Source organism: Lithobates pipiens, unplaced genomic scaffold, assembly GCF_037356315.1.
Source record: "Lithobates pipiens isolate NorthernLeopardFrog02 unplaced genomic scaffold, aLitPip1_a1.2 Scaffold_10, whole genome shotgun sequence".
NCBI classification, from domain to species: domain Eukaryota; kingdom Metazoa; phylum Chordata; class Amphibia; order Anura; family Ranidae; genus Lithobates; species Lithobates pipiens.
In genome coordinates this window covers 186,878,117-186,891,447 of record NW_027507686.1, presented here as the reverse complement: position 1 = coordinate 186,891,447, position 13,331 = coordinate 186,878,117, and the positions used below count along the sequence as shown (strand labels likewise).

The window sequence follows — 13,331 nt, the reverse complement described above, 5'->3', positions numbered from 1 at the left end:
GTAAGTATGGGGGACATTTAGTAAGACTGGCGCACACAGAATCTAGTGCAGCTGTGCATGGTAGCCAATCAACTTCTCACTTCGCTTTGACACTAAAACGTGGAAGCTGATTGGTTTCTATGCAGAGCTGCACCAGATTTTGCAGTCTCCATTTTGCTAAAGGTGGAGTTAGACTTTAATATGTTTGAGATTCCTTTCAAATAGCAAGTCTGGATGAAATTTTAAGGGCTTTTTAAATTAGTTGACTCAATGATGGCAAGAAAGAAAGTTCTGACAACTGATTTTTCTATGACTGTTCAAACATAAATCTAACCACCTATGGCCAGCTTTACAGTGATCTAGCGTAAAAGAAATCAGAAGTCCATCAGATCCTGCCTGCCTTGGTGAAGTAACAATCATCTGACATCCTATGGTCAGATGCCTGTTGCTGAACAATTGTTTGGAGATACCAGGTCATTTGTTGAGTCTTAAAAAAAGATTTGCTCATGTTTGGCCAGCTTATCTCAGCCTTGCGGACTTCCAGGAATTGGAAACCTGCAGCTTTTTGTGGTCTTTGAATGCTAATCTCTTGTTTGTATTTGTTCAAGTTAAAATGAGATTGCGGAATCATCCTTCCCAGTTTGGGGAATTCTTCTCCCATGTGTTGTCAAGCTGGGAAATGGCTTGTTTGCCATGATTGCATTCGTGATTGCTTAATCCGCAGCTGCAGTTCCAGGAGGTTTGTCTCCAGAAGTTTTCCACGACTTTCTTTCCTTATGTACCAACATACTTTTTAAAGCGTGTTTACACTTTTGCAGCCTACTTCATATTTGTTACATGTTCTTGTTAACATAAAAAATGCTATGTAATGTTTATAAGGGGGCTGTGGATTAATGTTTGACATAATTAACCCTGTCTGTACTTGTGTTCACAGTTCTAAATCATCAGGTGTAAACTAGACTTGACTAGACTTGTCTGTTCCAACAAAGGGTTAAAAATTAAAAATTAAAAAAAAGATGCCCTCCTGCATTGTATGTTAATGAGATATAGCCTGTGTAGGGACAAAGACACTGTGGGATTGATTTACTAAAACTCGAGTGCAAAATCTGGTGCAGCTGTGTATTGTAGCCAATCAGCTTCTTACTTGTTCAATTAAGCTTTGACAAAAAAAAACAAAAAAAAAACTGGAAGCTGATTGGTTTCAATGCAGAGCCGCACCAGATTTGAAAGTTTTAGTAAATAAACCTCTGTGAGACTGTTGAGAAATTCTTAAGCCAGCCATAGATGAAAAGCTTAAAGAGGAAGTAAACCCTGATGAGTTTACTTCCTCTTTCATTCCCTGCAAAGGCAAAGCATAATGGACTACTATGCATCGCATAGTAGTCCTTTATGTGTCACTTACCTGACACAGGAGCCAGCGAAGTCACCGGTGTACCCTGTAGTCTGCCGCATCCATCTTCTTGGTGGGGTCTCGCAGCTCCGCCGCTGTCATTCGGCGAAGCCGCAATGACGTCACTCTCGCGCATGCGCACGGGAGCCGACACGCGCGGCAGCTCCGTCTTTGAGAATGCCGCGCTCAGTGCGCCTGCGCGCCGCTGTCTACGGCGCATGCGCCGTAGACAGCGGTGCCTGTTTTCGGGCAAATATCTCCTAAACCATATAGGTTTAGGAGATATTTCTTGGACCTACAGGTAAGCCTTAATCTAGCCTTAATCTAGGCTTACCTGTAGGTCAAAGTGGTTTGTAAGGGTTTACAACCACTTTAAAAAAAGAAAATAAGTACACCAAAACTGTGATTATTCTTAGGTTTAGATATATCTTTTAAGGGTCTCCAAACTTTCTAAACAAAGGGCCAGTTTACTGTCTTTTAGGGCTTTTCACACGGGGCGGATCAGTGATGAACCAACCCGTGGATATCCGCTTGCTCAGTGGGGATCGCTCCGTTGATCCCCGCTGAGCAGGAAGATGAAAGGTCCGTCTCTGTACACTGCGCACGGACCTGTCAGAGCGCCGCTCTCCCCTATGGAAGATCGGATGAGGACGGACCGCAGAGTCCATTGTCACCCGATCCGTCACACTTTTTTAGGATTGGAGTTGGTTTGGATGGCAGCGGACATGTCACCACTGACATCCGACGCTCCATAGACCTCTATGGAGCATCCGTTCAGGTCCGCCTGAAAAACTGACAGGCGGACCTGAACGGATCGGCCGTGTGAAAGAGGCCTAAAGCCCCATACACACATTCAGACTTTGTACAAATTTTCCCGTGGACTTTTGTACAAAGGACGTTGGCCGTAAGTTTGTATTGCATACACACGATCTGACTTTTTAGGCAACAAACACGAATGTAGTAACGTTTCAATGTACTGACGACACTTCAAAAGAGGACGTTCAATTACTCCAGCGCCACCTTTGGTCAACTTCTGTATTGCTGTCTGATCTTTTGCATTGGTTCTGAGCATGAGTGTTTGTACTTTGTACAAAAGTCCGATTGTTTTGTGTACACACGATCGGACTTTGCTCCATCGGACTTATGTTGTTATAAAGTTTGTCTGTTCGCACAGCCAACAAAAGTCAGATGAAAACCGAAAAACTTTGTCCGATGGAGCGTACACATGGTCAGATGTTGCTCCAAAACAGCTAATTTGCATGTTTGTTGTCAAAAAGTCAGATCGTGTGTACGAGCCTTAAGGCTTTAGGAGGGCTGGACTGTGCCCAGTCAAATTAGAAAATGCCCCATTATCAGTGAGAATAAACAATGCCTATCATTGCTTTTAGTGGGAGGAATAGTGCCCCATCACAAAAATCAAAAGCTAAAAGAATTAATTAAGAAGAAAGATAGATCTTTCTGTTTTTCTGCAGATGGTCTATTCTAGAAGTGCAGATGTGAATAGTTTTGTATGAAGTCATATTTATGATGTGTGATTTTCAGTGTGGGGCTGAAGCCAGCTGGTCCCTGGGAGACGGAGGAAGATGAGGGATTCAGCGACTGGTCTCAGAAACTGGTGCAGAGGAAGCTAAGAGGAGCTGCGCAGGCTGCAGAGGAGCAAGAAGAGCCCAGATTTACAGACCAAGAACAGACAGAGCAGACCAGAGCCACCGAGGAGCTCCATACATACAACACAGAAGCCCGGGTGGAGGAAGAAGATGAAGGAACAACCCGCAATGAAGAAGTAGAGGTACTGGGACAATGGAGAACAACTCTGATGAGGTTTTATTGCTGTAGGATGATACATTTCATTGAGAGTAGTCAGAAATAAAAAAGACAATGTAACTTCTCTAAACTGGCCAAACATGTGGCAATTTATTGGAGTGATTGAACTTTTAATTCCATTTTTGTCAAAATCACAAAGCAATGGAAGACATAAAGTGGTGGTTGTGATTTACTACAAGGAGATGAGATTGAAGCTCCCCTGTTCACACTGAGCAGAGAAATCTTATCACGGTCAGTAAAACTGCCATAGCTTTTTTTTAATTTTTACCCGATTTCAACTTCACAACCAATCAAATTCTGGTGGACGAGTTAACGCTTGCCTGACAGAAGGCTGGTTTTGCAGAAATTGCTCATATTTGTGAGTCCCAGTAGACGAAAATGGTTGATATTGACTGAAAATGATCACATGCATGGCCAACTTTAAGTTAAAGTGTATGCAAAATCTATGCACAACACCGAGCAGGAGGATGTAGGATGGTGCCAGATGTCACTCAACTTTGAGTAGAAAGGTATTCAAACCTGTCTGATCAAGCCTGGTACACACTATCAGTAGGGATGAGCTCCGGCGTGTTCGCATACGCCACATGCAGAGCCTGCCAGGAAGTCAGCGCGGCGCTGCGCTAATCACAGGCAGTGAGACATTGCCCGATCTCCGCAGCCGCGTATCAGGGGAAATGTCTCACTGCCTGTAATTAGCACAGCAATGCGCCGACTTCCTGGTGGGCTCAGCACATAGAGCATGCAAACACGCCTGAGCTCATCCCTAACTATCAGTTCTTTTTGGTTCAACCCAGCAGGCTGAATGAAAAAAAAAACTGAAGATCTTAAGAGGAGATCCTGTACTAACAATCCAATGTTAGTACAGAAAACTCCCCGCTGAGCTATTGTGTTTTGACAGGGGGGCGTCCCCCCAAATCGCACCAAACTGCATGGTACTGCGGTACTACGTGGCTTGGTGGCTGAAAATGTGCTTTGTTTGCAAGATGCATTTGGGGTGCCATTAACAATTAATCAGCACCCCTGTTTGTCTTGCAGTGCTTCCCATATGGTAGGGGAAATGCACACAGAAGAGAAAAGAATGAGAAACCCAAAATGTTATTTTGTACACAGTATAAAAAAAAGGTATATTTTGAAGGTCTTGTGAAGTACAATGTTACTAGTATTTATAGTAAACATTGTAACTGTTAAAGGAACTGTGTTATGAAACAAAACACCTTTGAATTAGGCTGTAATGAAAGCTGTAATGAAAGCATGGCTCCCATGCCTCGTGTTTATTTTGTGTTTGTAGTCAAGATTTACAATTCACAGTCAAGAGTCAGAGTATAAATAAAAATAGATGCAATCTGGTGCTTTATGGACAAGAATTTGGGTATATATTTAACAATACAGCGCCTTGAAAAAGTATTCATACCCCTTAGAATTTTCCACATTTGGTCATGTTACAACCAAAAATATAAATGTATTTTATTTGGATTTTATGTGATAGACCAACACAAAGTGGCACATAATTGTGAAGTGGAAGGAAAATGATAAATGGTTTTAAATTTTTTTTTTACAAATAAATATCTGAAAAGTGTGGCGTGCATTTGTATTCAGCCCCCTAAATCAATACTTTGTAGAACCGCCTTTCACTGCAATTACAGCTGCGAGTCTTTTTGGGGATGTCTCTTTTCTTTGAAAGAAGCATTGCACAAGAGTCACAAGTGTCAACAATAAGGCAGTCCTTCTGGGGCTCCTGCTTGGCAGGTACCTGGGCCCCCCCTTTTGAACTGATGAGGCCTGGGCCTAGTATGGGGGGGCTTGTACTGCCTTATCAGCGGCCCTGAATACTAGCAGCATAAGGATTTAAAATGGGTAATTGAGAGTTTAGTTCCACTTTGGCAGATGTCTTCCTGTTCTTGGGGAAGCATTTGTCTGTCTATGAAAAGGTTTTGCTATGTCTACCATTGCATTTCCAGTGTTCCTCTGTTTAAATCAGTACAATGCTTTCTAAATAAAGAAACAGAACAGTTATTGTTTCTAGCAAAGTCTTTTTATGTGTCCTCTCTACACATTGTTATAAGGACAGTCAGACAATCAGATAATACTGAAGGCCGGCTAAAGATGAAGCGAATTGCGGGTTTCAGGAAAGAAATTAGCTCGCTTCCCCCATCAACACAGACAATGTTGACAGGGGAATCCCTCCCACCGAGCCATTGTGTTCTCCCGGTGGGGGGGTGGGGGGGGGTGGCATGGAAGCGGCCCCTGCCGGGAGAACACAGTGATTATTGCTAGTGGCTATAACAGCCGCTAGTGATAATTGCATGTAAAATCCAGCATTCTGATTCTACCCTGATCGACCAGCTTGGGTATATTCAGCATGCCCATACATAGTTCAAATCTCTGCCCTGCTGAAGCTTGAGATTCGAACTGTCTATGGCCGGCTTAAGGTAGAACTATAGGAAAAATGTCATTTTGGATAGAGCGATGGTGGGTTGTAACCCCTGTCAGATTTTTTTTTCTGTGATTTCCCTTTACTTATTGTCCCATAGCCAAACAGGAAGTGAGAGGAAATAACTGAAAATTCAAGGAATTACTTGGGGACTCCCAGGTCACCAGAACTCCCCATTGAAAGATTTCCCCTCTATTACTTTTCTGGGGACAACCCAAAATGTGGTATTTTCTCTTACTTTCACTTTCAATGATAATGGCAAACAGGACAAATAGAGAGGTTGAATCTCCTTAATGGGGGGGGGGGGGGGGGGGTCAGATAGCAGAAAAAACTGACTGGGGTTCTAATCCCTCCCCACTCTATCCAAAACAGAACAAAAAAAAAAAGTTTTGCCATTAGTTATACTTTAACCCCTTCCCTACCGCCACACGACGATACACGTTGGCAGAATGGCATGGGTGGGCAAAAGGGTGCACAAGTACGTCCCCTTGAACATGCGGCATTGTGGGCGCACGTGTGCCCGCTGCGTGCTACGTGACCGTGAGTCCCACGGACTCGATGTCCGCCGGGTCCCCGCGATCATATCACGGAGCAGAAGAAAGGGGAGATGCCTTTGTAAACAAGGCATTTCCCCGTTCTGCCTAGTGATATGACAGAGATCACTGCTCCCTGTCATCTAGAGCAGTGATCGCTGTCACGCGAGTAGTAGCCCACCACCCCTCACAGTTAGAATCACTCCCTAACACACACTTAACCCCTTAATCACCCCCTAGTGGTTAACCCCTTCCCTGCCAGTGTCATTTACACAGTAATTAGTGCATTTTTATAGCACTGATCGCTGTATAAATGACAATGGTCCCAAAATAGTGTCAAAAGTGTCCGATGTGTCCGCCATAATGTCGTATGTCACGCTAAAAATCGCAGATCGCCGCCATTACTAGTAAAAAACAATTAGTAATAAAATTGCCATAAAACTATCCCCTATTTTGTAGATGCTATAACTTTTGCGCAAACAAATCAATATACACTTATTGTGATTTTTTTAACCAAAAATATGTAGAAGAATACATATCGTCCTGAACCGAGGAAAATGTATATATATATATATATATATATATATATATATATATATTTGGGGGATATTTATTATAACAAAAAGTTAAAAATATTGCGATTTCTTTTCAAAATTGTCACAATTTTTTTGTTTATAACGCTAAAAATAAAAACCGCAGAGGTGATCAAATATCACCAAAAGAAAGCTTTACTTGTGGGGAAAAAGGATGCCAATTTTGTTTTGGTGCAGCGCCACACGACCGCACAATTGTCAGTTAAAACAACAAAGTGGCGAATCGTAAAAAGTGCTCTGGTCATGAAGGGGGTAAATCCTTCTTTGCTTGTGTGCTGCAAATACATGCAAGCACACAACGCAGACGAAAACACACACAACACTCACATGGCCTGTGCTCTGTGCTCCAGTTCTGATGCTCACATGTCCATTGTAGGGTGTTTTGGCTGTGGACATGGGTCAGCACCCTAACCAGCCTGCGGCTACACAGCCCTATACACAACAAACTGTGATATATAGTAGCTCTCTTATTGCTCTCCTGTTGGTTTAGACTACATTTCGATCCCCATGTGCATCAATAAACCTTGGCCGCCCATGACCCAGTTGCCAGTTTTCCTTCTTTGGACTGCTTTTGGTAGCTCCTGACCACTGAAGACCGGTAACATCACACAAGAGCTGCAGTTTTGGAGTTGCTCTGACCCAGTCGTCTAACCATTGCAATTTAGCCCTGGTCAAAGTCGCTCAAATCCTTACGCTTGCCCATTTTTTTGTGCTTTTACCACATTCATTTCAGGGACAACATGTTCACTAATATAACCCACCGACTTTTATGTCATTGCAACAAGACAATCAGTGTTATTCACTACCTGTCAGTGATCAGAATGTTATGACTGATTGAATTATTTATTTCACGTACTTACATAGTGCCACCAATTTAAATTCATACTGTACATTACCATCAGCCCCAGTCTTCAAGGCGCTTACAAACCAAGGTCCCTAACTCACATCCATATACATACCACGGCCAGTTTAGACAGGAGCCAATTAACCTACCAGCATGTCTTTGGAGTGTGGAAGCAAACCAGAGCACCCGGAGGAAACCCACACAGGCACAGGGAGAACATGGAAACTCCAGGCAGGTAGTGCCGTGGCTGAGATTTAAACCAACAACCCCGGTGCTGCTAGGCAGGAGTACTAACCTCTTAGTCACAGTGATACCCATTTACATTCATCTGTTTTTTTTATCTTTAACAGGCAAATGATGAACCAGAACTCTGCACAGAACAGACAGAAATCATCTCTTCCAGCCAATGGGAAACAAGGTACAATTATTATATTAGATATCATTATAAATGAAGAACACAAGAATTGGATCCATGCTATGCAACCAATCATGACTTACATTTCAGTATAAAACTGATATTAGGATCAAAAAGATCAAAAACACAGCATAGCCTTCTAAAACAGATCCTTCCATCACAGATAAAAATAAAAAAATCCCCCCTCATTTTAGGGTAGTAGGTAGAACCCCGTAAATCATTCCTTTTAGCCCGTCTCGCTATAACTTGTTTGGAATATACTTAGTTTCTAGGGCAGTAGGATGATAAATCTGCCCTGATACAGGGGGTATGGTGTAGCTCTGCCATATTGTGTAGCTAGAAACTGGCTCTTGCTTTTGATGTGGTTTTCCATTCTACGGAGCAGGTACCATAGGAACAGCTAGCCGTCCGAATATGAAAAACTGATTCATAAAAATTTGCTTTGTATTATTCCAGAGAAATAAATGAGGATTACAGACCACCAAGTCCAAGAGTTCCCGAAAAAGAGTCTGAAGAACAAGAGGAAGAGGAAGAGAGATATGTGCATGCTAGACATCAGGTAAATTTGTAGGTACTTGTTCACATGTGCCGCTATTATTGCCACCCCTCTGGAAAGTGATCAGAAGGTGGGTTGCTTTTCAGAGGGTATTTGACAATAGCTTGCCTCCTCACTGACTGTTTAAACCAGTGATTCTCAACCAGGGTTCTGTGGAACCCTTGGGTTCCTCCAGCGGATGCTAGGGGTTTCTTCCGCACTGGGCCATTTCTGCCTCTCACATAAGTTCCCAATGACACCATTGATCTTTTTAGCTATCTGTAAGGAGGTAATTCTTCCCAATGACCACAAGCGTAAGAACCATTCTTCTCATTGACCATCACATTAATGTATCATGAGTTGTAGATTTCTAATTTTTAGCAGGGGTTCCCTGAGACTGGAGAACTATTTCAAGGGTTCCTCTGTGTTGAAAATATTGAGAAACGCTGGTTTAAACCCGCAAAATGTTGACCTACCGCACCGCAAAGGCGGTACAGATTTATGTGCTACAGTTTAGCTTGTTGTTAAAGGTAGTCTATAAAGACCCATTCACATCTACACGTGTATATTACCACACATGCTGCAGTGCACACACTTAAGTGTGAATGGTCCTCAGTGGTACTATATATTTATTGGACAGGAAACTTGGAAAGAATTGCCGCAAGAGTTATACAAAGAACAAAAAAGATTGTTGTAGTATACATGTGAATATTTACTATCCTGTTTTCTTTTTTTCTGGCACCAGGTACAGGTAGAAGAGTACCAGGACCGGTGCGTAACACATGAAGTGGAAACCCGGAGGCGGTCAGTGAGCAGTGATGGAGAGGAAGGAGATGGCACCATCACAGTGAAGGTGATTTTATAAAGCTATAGCACTCCTACATTTTCCTAGTAGGAACTTTTTTGCCTCTGATTGGTTTCAGAGAAAATGTCCCCCTTATCAAAACCTGTTTTGGCTCAGAGAAATCTGATGGATCTACCAGAAACAATTATGGGATTGTTTTAATTTGTTGATGCCTCCACTGAGAAACGTTGGTCCTCCTTAAGCCTGATACACACTGTGGGGGTTATTTATTAAAGGCAAATCCACTTTGCACTACAAGTGTACTGCAAGTGCAACTTGGAAGTGCAGTCACTGTAGATCCAAGGGGGACATGCAAGGAAAATAAAAAACAGCATTTTAGCTTGCACATGATTGGATGATAAAATCAGCAGAGCTTCCACTCATTTCAGATCTTCCCCTCAGATTTACAGCGGCGACTGCACTTCCAAGTGCACTTGTAGTGCTAAGTGGATTTGCCTTTCGTAAATAACCCCCTATGAGTTTCTTTTCGCTGGGTTGAATGAAAAAAAAAACCTGTCAGCTCCGGTCGGGGCTGCTGTTCTGACGTTAGTACAGTGATCTCCCCTGCTGAGCTATTGTGTCTGGTATATGTACTGGATTTTTTTTTTTTACACTAGTAATGGCAGCCATTACTCGGCGAGTTATAGTGAGACTGAGATAGTATGGTGGAAATCTGACACTAACTGAGACTTTTGCCACTTTGTGGGAACCAGTGACACTAATACAGTGATCAGTGCTAAAAATATACACTGTCACTGTACTAATGACACTGGCTGGTAAGAGGTTAAACATCTAGGTCGATCAAAGGGTTAAATGTAGGCCTAACCAGTGTTTATGTGTGTACTGCTTTCACTAAGGGATGTACCGGTTTCTATTCTCTTCTTTGCAGGGAAACAAAAACCGGCACATTCCTGCTGACAGAACAGAGCTCTGTATTGTTTACAGTAGCAGAACTCTGTCCTGTCTTTCTCCTCGCCGATCAGCAGGTGATGGCGGTCATCCATTGGTTGGCACCCACTGTTTGGCTGGAGTGCCCCCTACCCAGAAAAGCAGAAGCACATATATATATATATATATATATATATATATACAGTATCTCACAAAAGTGAGTATACCCCTCACCTTTTTTAAATATTTTATTATATCTTTTCATGTGACAACACTGAAGAAATGACACTTTGCTACAATGTAAAGTAGTGAGTGTACGGGCCGATTCACACAGGGGGCAACACGAGGCGACACGACTTGCCGTGCCGCGATCTGACAAGTCGCCCCCGTTCTGTACAATGGAACCGTTCTAAGAGGAGCGACTCGAGTCGCTCCGTCTTAGAAAAAAGGTTCCTGTACTACTTTTGGGCGACCTCGGGCGACTTGCATTGACTTCTATACAGAAGTCATTTGCAAGTCGCCGCTGAGGTCGCAGCAGGTCGCGGCGAGGCAAGTCGTGTCGCCTCGCATCGCCCCCAGTGTGAACCGGCCCTACAGCTTGTATAACAGTATAAATGTGCTGTCCCCTCAAAATAACTCAACACACAGCCATTCATGTCTAAGCTGCTGTTAACAAAAGTGAGTACACCCCTAAGTGAAAATGTCCAAATTGGGACCAATTAGCTTTTTATCCTCCCTGGTGTCATGTGACTTGTTAGTGTTACAAGGTCTCAGGTGTGAATGGGGAGCAGGTGTGTTAAATTTGGTGTTATCACTCTCAATCTCTCATACTGGTCACTGGAAGTTCAACATGGCACCTCATGGCAAAGAACTCTCTGAGGATCTGAAAAAAGGAATTGTTGCTCTACATAAAGATGGCCTAGGATATAAGAAGATTGGCAAGACCCTGAAACTGAGTTGCAGCACGGTGGCCAAGACCATACAGCGGTTTAGCTGGACTCAGAACAGGCCTCCCTATGGTCAACCAAAGAAGTTTAGTGCACGTGCTCAGCGCCATATCCGGAGGTTGTCTTTGGGAAATAGACGTATGAGTGCTGCCAGCATTGTTGCAGAGGGGTGAGGGGTCAGCCTGTCAGTGCTCAGACCATACAGCACACGCTGCATCAAATTGGTCTGCATGGCTGTCGTCCCAGAAGGAAGCCTCTTCTAAAGATGCACAAGAAAGGATGTATGAAAAGACATAATAAAATATTTATGAAAATATGAGGGGTGTACTCACTTTTGTGGAATAATATATATATATAATATAATATATGTGATTCTGCGCAGACGGCCGGCACTGTAAAAACTGCAATGCGTGGTCGGCAAGTGGTTTTAATCAAAATATGTGAAAAAACTGTCTTTATGGCTCTTCAGCACCAAATCCGTCAATCATAATTACATTTTTGTATTTCAGATGCAGGTTACAATTTGAGTGATGACTAAAACGCTGGATTCACACCTATGCATTTTTAGTGCTTTTTGCATTTTGCAGATTTGCACTACAGAACGTGTTCCATAGGAAACCATGGTACATGGACTGTAGTGCAAATCTGCAAAAAGCACTAAAAATGCATAGGTGTGAATCCAGCCTAAGGCCTCATTCACAAAGGCATACCAATACATACACTCATGTCAGGGACTGTCCTCACCCACAAGGGATGCACAGATGTCCAGTGGAACTACATGCAGGCAGCCTGTTCAGACAGACAGCCTTCTGATCCATGCATCGGAGATTAGCTTAGAGGTCCATGCAGCCAGCCGCCTGTCATTGCTTTGAACAGGCTGCTTGCACAGCTGCATTAAGCTGGCCCTCCGCCCGGTCGTACTGATTGCTACACCTATGTGAATAAGGCTAAAGCCTCATACACACGATAGGACTTTGTACAAACTTTCCCTTGGATTTTTGTACAAAGGGCGTCGGCCCTTAACTTGTATTGCATACACACAGCAGGACTTTTTCAGCCAACTTTCACCAAATCACGTGGTTTTTCTGCTCTTTACCGCCACCTTTGGTCAACTTCTGTATTTTTTTTTTTTTTTTTTAATTGTCGGTCTTTTTTTTTTGTTTATGGTGCAAAAAAAAACACAGAGGTGAACAAATACTACCAAAAGAAAGAGCTATTTGTGGGGAAAAAAGGGCAAAAAATTTATTTGGGTACAGCATCACACGACCGTGCAATTGTCAGTTAAAGTAAGGAAGTGCCATATCGCAAAAAATGGCCTGGTCAGGAAGGGGGGTGAATACTCTGGAGCTGAAGAGGTTAAGCAGAGAGCACACATACACACACACACACAGTCTTTTTTTTTTTTCAATCAGCAGGTTGAATGGATCCTTGCATCCATGACCCAACCCCCCCCCCCCCCCCCGTCAGATAGCACTACACACTCCCATTGAACTTGCCAGATCTCTGTGTGTATGCCCAGCTATAGTGGGCTGTCATAGGAACAGGTGTCCGAAATGGTCGATTGTTCAGCCAGTGTGTGTTGTGAATGCTGTCTACCCCCCTGTGGGCAGAACCTTTCGGTGAGTGCGGTAAAAGAATGTAAGCACAATCTTATGAAAATATACACAGTTGTTGTAGCACTATTATTTGGACTTATATGCAGCACCAGTCACTTTATTATGTCCAACAAATCCATTATTGACTTATTATATTACTAAGTTTATAGCAACTCATCACTTTGGATTTATATTTCAGCACATGTCACTTTTTTCATTAAATTAATTATTCATTTATGAATTTACTTGTTGTTGTGTTTATATTAACTGCCAATACATGTATATTTTTATTTTATTTTTTGGAGGATACTTTTGCAGGGTTTGAATTTTAACATTAAATTTATAGTTAGAAGCACTTTTCACTTTTTTAGTTTACTCAACTTTTTAATTGATGTGCTTCTATAAAGCTAGACACAATCACTTTATTTTTTATTTTTTCCACATATATTAATTTTTGTGACCACATGATCAATTAATTGGATCAATAGGCTCCAATTAAAAAAAGTTCTTTCC

The 13,331-nt window shown here is 42.5% G+C and overlaps 1 protein-coding gene across 3 annotated transcripts in view; it reads left to right on the top strand.

The window, feature by feature from the left end:
- The window catches only part of LSP1 (lymphocyte specific protein 1), a 113,779-nt gene that overhangs the window by 69,070 nt on the left and 31,378 nt on the right, over nucleotides 1-13,331 (top strand). For all 3 annotated transcript variants that reach the window (XM_077460725.1, XM_077460727.1, XM_077460726.1), the window contains exons 3-6: nucleotides 2,912-3,158; nucleotides 7,945-8,012; nucleotides 8,466-8,568; nucleotides 9,290-9,397. In XM_077460725.1, coding sequence (XP_077316851.1) covers nucleotides 2,912-3,158; nucleotides 7,945-8,012; nucleotides 8,466-8,568; nucleotides 9,290-9,397 — 526 coding nt within the window. The remainder of the gene's footprint in view (nucleotides 1-2,911; nucleotides 3,159-7,944; nucleotides 8,013-8,465; nucleotides 8,569-9,289; nucleotides 9,398-13,331) is intronic.